Source organism: Pinus tabuliformis, chromosome X (assembly GCF_031772625.1).
Source record: "Pinus tabuliformis cultivar Carrire ecotype Pingquan chromosome X, CPIR1, whole genome shotgun sequence".
In the NCBI taxonomy this organism is placed as follows: Eukaryota; Viridiplantae; Streptophyta; class Pinopsida; order Pinales; family Pinaceae; genus Pinus; species Pinus tabuliformis.
In genome coordinates, this window is record NC_142308.1 from 860,753,010 (window position 1) to 860,758,985 (window position 5,976).

The 5,976-nt window shown below is 35.7% G+C and overlaps 1 protein-coding gene across 1 annotated transcript; it reads right to left on the reverse strand.

The window, feature by feature from the left end:
• Positions 1 to 1,797: 1,797 nt before the first annotated feature.
• LOC149142425 (uncharacterized) lies at positions 1,798 to 2,967 on the reverse strand. The gene has a single exon (XM_089451480.1). The coding sequence runs from the start codon at positions 2,965 to 2,967 to the stop codon at positions 1,798 to 1,800; it is 1,170 nt and encodes a 389-aa protein (XP_089307606.1).
• Between the last annotated feature and the right edge of the window lie 3,009 nt (positions 2,968 to 5,976).

Here is a 5,976-nt window from a genome sequence, read left to right on the forward strand (position 1 = left end):
CTATGTTACCATAAACTGGACGAGGGGCGTTTCTGGCAAAAACTGCTCTAGAAACAAGACGACACACCAGAAACTGGTTTCTTGCGAAACGGGTCATGAAACAAAGTGCAAATCGTTTCTCCTTCATTCTGGATTTCCTTTCCCAACTGGAGTTAAATCCTATAGCGTACACTGCAAATTGTTTCTCTTTCATTCTCGATTTCCTTTCCCAACTGGAGTTAAATCTCCAGTTGCCTTTTCAAGCACTACAACTGCACATGCTAAGTCTTTTTCTCTGTTGAAAAAAATTGTGCATGCAAAATAAACTAATGTTTGTGATAGCTCTCAAGGTTAATCAAGGATTTAAGCTGCAGAGGAGATCAAATTATCATTCCCCAGACGCAGCAAAAGAACAGATCAAAACCGAGCCGAGCAGATTCACAACCCCAACAAGTTAGGTTCAGTGCCATCGTTTTCTTGTGAAGATATATCTCAGGTGCATCGTTCAACCAATTTGTGCAGTCATATTTTATCTTTCCGTGATTCGATCCTTGAGCTCTGACGTTTACATTTTGTTTCTGCTAGTTTTTATTTTGTAGCTTGAAAGCCCACATATCTTAATGTTTTCTTGCATCATAAATTTTATGTCTTTATTCATCATCTAGAAATTTCCAGTGGATTGTTTTAATATGCCCTTCACCTCTATATTTCTAGATATAATGTTATGAGAATCGTTCAAGTAACTAGAACTTACAGGAAATGAAATTTTGGAATTGTTGTTTTTCATATTTCTTTGTCCAGCACTATGGCCACTACGAGCCTGTGTTTTTTTTGAAGATCAAGTTTAAATTTTATATGACAAGAATTATATGATACCAAAATATATTATGGAACAAGAAAATTGAATTTTAGGCTTTATCTTATCAATTGGGATTCAAGAGTGGTGATATATCAAAACCCCAATGATTGTAGGGTCTTAAGGTCCAACTGTAGTAGTAGTGCATAAATCATAAAAGATAATAATCGTGAAGCGGTGTGCAAAAGGAAGCCAAACAAAGTCCCCTTCTTTGATCTAATAAAACACACTAACATTTTGAAGGCCTAAGGGATTTAATGCAATATTTCCCTCTCTTGCATGACCTTTACATACTTGTGGTTGAATCTCTGGGCATACAAGGCCTTGGAAAATATGAGAGCTCTTTGAAAAACATGAAATGATTTTTTGAAAATGGAAGAACATAAAATATAGAAAATTGGTCAAATATTTCACCCTATGCATACCTTCCAACCTCATATATAATAAATTTTTAAAGGGCTAGGATCTGTGAGATTGATTCTATGAAAGTTTATAGAAGTGTTTAGCTAATTTTTTTTTTTTTTTTTTTTTTTTTTTTTTTTTTTTTTCCGAAGAAAAAGCGAACTTTTTATTAAGAAAATAAAAAGTTACATTGCATATGCTTTTAGCATTTCTGTTGATTCATATGACTGCTGTTTGGTCACTTCATAGGCACAAAAAGCTCTCAGTCTTTTTTTGACTGACTGACTACTGAAAGTTTATCATATACTGCTGTTTGAGAATTCAGAATTTACCTATTTGACCTTCCTCCCTTCAGGAGTCATCATACTTTGACAAAAATTATATTAGGGTCTCCTTCGAATGAAGGAAAAAAACCCCTTACATATCTGTAAGTTCTTTGTATCAGACTGTTAAGTAAATAATAAGAGGTTTTCTGTTTGTAATTCCCAAAAACAAAATACATGCTAAAAATATAAACAGTGAAAACCATGAGCAGAACAAAAAGAAATAGAGAACCGCTGTCACTGAAGAGGATCAAAAGGAGGCAGATCAGAAGAATGAGATTGCCCCTGTCTTTCTTCGACTACTGTCCAGCTTCCCATAGCTTGCTGTAGACCTTTCTTAGAAAGCTGGTCTGCTTCAACGTTTTTATCTCTGTAGACATGACATATGATAAAGTTGTTAAATGATGATTTTAATAATAGAATTTCTTCCAAAATGATCTTCAATATTTGATTTTGGCATATAGAATTCCCATTGACCCAGTTTATGGCATTCAGAGAGTCTCCGAAGATCTGAATTGTGAAGATGTTTCTTTGAAGAAGCCAGCAGAGAAGAAGACGCAAGGCGGACAGCTCGGCAAAGTTGTTAGAGCCAGAACCTAAACCTACAGATGCTTTTAGGGAGTGATCAGAGTTTAGATGAATGCACATTCCTGCACCAGCCCTGTTATTTTGAGATACTCCGTCGAAAAAGGCCCAGGGGATGCCCTCCTGAATAATGACAGGCTTGTGATGAGCACGGGGATTTCTAACTTCAGGGATAGGGATAGCTGAGTAAATAGCAGCACATTTAATTACAGTAACAGAGGCCGGGGTTTCCTTTTCTTGAAACAAACTTTTATTCCTAGATATCCATACCCCCCAACAGAAAATGAGAGGGAGGTTTCTCATATTCCCCTCAGGGTAATTCTGCCACCATCTTTCCCAAGCTTCTTCCATGGGTTCGATCCCCCATTGTGCCTTAATGCTTAGTAATCTGCTTATCTCCCCCCAGATCTTTTTTGATTCTGAACAAGATATAAAAAGGTGACTTATTGTTTCCTCTTCTGTCTTGCACAAAGGACACCTCCCTGGCCCAACCATATACCTTGCTCGCAAAATATCCCAAGTTGGAACTTTTCTTTTTAGCAAACACCAAAAAAAGATCCTGGCCTTAGCTGGGCATTTTAACTTCCAAATGTGTTTCGACCACCATTCTGGTTCTCCCCAACCTTTCTTTGACATTAAGAATTTATATCCATCTTTTGGGGTGTAATCTCTTGATTCTCCCTGAGCCCAAATCAGCATGTCTGGATCATTTTTAAGCCTGACATTGGAGCGTTTGAGCTCTTGGATGAATGAGCACCATTCGTTCTTCCACCTGATGTTTATTCCTAGCTCTTCATCGTTTTTCCAGGCCTGTCCCCACATAGTAGAGTGGCCTGTCTTTTCCACCTGGTTCAGAGTGAAAATGCCCTTACTTCCTAGATGTCTGAGAAGACCTGGGGATAAAACAAGGTTTTCATTACATCCTACCCATGGGTCCCTGCCAATCCTCATTTGTCTTCCATCTCCTATATTCCATGCCAGACCTTGTTTGATCAATTAGCTAAATTTTTGTATCTACAAAATTACATATTTTTTAAAGTAAATTACTATTTATAAATGTTTCTTTACAATTTTACCAGTGAAAACATTGAATGTTTATGATTTCGGGTATCGTTCTCGTTTCTTGTTTCGTTCTTGTTTTGCGTTTCTGGTAACATAGAGATATAGTCTTGATGAAGGGCTAAAAATCCAATTTTTCCCATGTCAAAGAGAGATTGGGAAAGAGTTGGCTTGGTTGGGGATAAAAAACCTAAAATTAGGGGTTGCACCTACAACTCCTCATATGTTGGAGCCCATGCAAAACCTATAAATAGAGGATAATTGATATCAAATCAATAATCATCAATTGTGGAACAAATCATATATTCTTTTGAGCTACAGCTATAAAGGTTTTAATACCCCTTTTCTTCTACTAATTTTGGTGGATTTCACCTAGTTAGTAACTCTGTCTTATCTTTTTCTATTTGTTTTTTCTGGCTGCAGGAAATACAATATATGAAATATAAGAAAGAAGAAAGACAAGTTTATCTGAAGAGTGGCGAGACTTCTTTGAACCAGACCGAGCCTTCTCTGGATGGGAGGACACACTCTTCAAGAAATCAAGTCTCTAAGGTCAACAAGCCACAATCTTTGGGCAACCACAAATCATCGAAAGTAGATCCTTGAAGCTTCATCCTGAAGTTGATAAGCCGCATGAGACAGAAGAGACTAAGTATGAAGATGGAAGCACTAAAGCATATTTTTCATTGGTACAAGGTAGGCTAGGGGCTTTGTCTAAATTTGAAAGATGCTTTAAGGCTATTTGAAATACCTGTAGCTTATCGAAACTTTCCCAAAATTCATTGAAATTAAGATGGAGGATTTTCTGCGATCTTCGTACTTCTAAACATAAGTTAAAAGGATTGACTAAGGTCTATCTAGTTCTGATCCAATGTTATAACCAGTGTGAAATCCCCTGAGACAGTTTATAAGTAGTAATGAGGTTTTGAAGGATTCTTGAAGGAATAATGATGTAGAAAGGAGGACATTATCAGTCTTAAGTTAGCTGGTTATTAATTGAACATTTTTCTAGATTGTCGACTAGTTTAGTATAGTTGGAATTTGGTATAACACAGTAGTGTAAGTCTGTTGAATTTCAAAAAAATATTGTACATGTTGAATCTGGCACTATCAAATTTGCTACAGTATTGTGTTGAAGGTTTATTGTGTTGTTGAAGGAAATCATTACTATTTTTTCGTAAAGAATTACACTACTTGAATTTCCCGTGTCATTACTTAAATGAGGAAAGAGGAATTTTCTGGAAACTTTAGGGAAAAATTTCCATATAATATTATATATATTGTATTAAAAAGTTTCACCCCTAGGAAGTTGATGTACCAACTAACCACCCTAAGGCCCAAAAACCTTTTGGCATTTCATATATTACGGTTAGGGTTTTGGAAGTATAAGATTATTTATTTATTTTAAAATTACATTCATTCAACGTCTCTTAATATATTTTATGATTGTATGTAGCCTCCGTCTCTCTCTCTTCAGAGATACAGACCACCATTCTAGCTAGTTTGTGTTATATAGTTCATTATTTCATTTGTTAATAGAAATTGGGTTTTCAGCACATCACTGTGCCTTATATTATATTTATACATTTGTGTCTCATTTCCCTTCCTTTTAAAACTTAGATCAATGGTATAAAAAAAATACTACTTCTTGTTTCTTGGTTCATGTCCTTGATGAGGTCAAGGTACAAAGAGTTGGGTCCCAAGCTAGTTTCACTTGGGAATGATTATTGTTGTCAACCTAGGAAACTTCCCATGGAAGAAGAAAAGAGATGTGAATGAGTATGAGATCCTATCAAGTTGTTGCTCGAGGAAGCACTCGTGTGACAGAGGAATGAGATGATGGACAATTTTTCCTAGATCCTTATATTTGCAAAAACAATTCCTATTGGAAAGGAATCTATTTCTCTACATATCTTGCCCTTAGATATATCATATTGTGGGGTAAAAAACCTCCAATATTTCCCTAGATCTATCATAGATCACTCCTTGCATAAATGGAAAGGGAGGAAGAGAAATTTGCATACCTTAAGTCCTTAATTTGTTGGTGTGAGACTTGATTGGAATAGCTATAGAAAATCTCACTCTAGCTCATTTAGATCTTACTTTTGTTGCTAACTCTTATAACTTGCACAAATCAAAAGAAAAGAAAAGAAAAAATCTCTTTCAAAACAAAGATTTTTATTGTAATAGATAGATCTAATAAAAAAATCCAAGGACATTCAAATCCAATATCAAATCATACAACATGAGATAAATATTGGGGAGAAATATTCATGAAGTTTACATTAACAAAATGAATTACTTACAATTATATCTTGTGTAGAATGGTTCCTTCCTAGATGCCTTGGCTCCTTTTCCTCCTTGGCCTACTTTCTACAATTAGGCTAACCACAACCATGTAGGGAAGTGTTCCTAAGAAATCCACTAGCATAAGGGTATTAACTTATGTTTTTCTATCTTCTTCTCCCCCTGGAAGGCTCTCATATATTTGGGAGGATGAATTTGAACACCTAGTCCTAAGAGACGTTAAGGTAAAGGCTTCAATTATTGAACCCATCCTAAGTAATATTTTCCTAGTTTGAATTCATCATCTTGGGAAATCAAATCATATCATTGTTGTCCCATCGTTACTCTCTTGCTAAAGACAATTAGTGATGGGAAGACTTGCATCACTTCATGGTAACTCAAAGAGAGTGATGCAATTCCATTTTGTTAGAGACATAGAGTGATGAAGCATGAATGTAAGGCTATCCATGGATATGGGAGTGACAT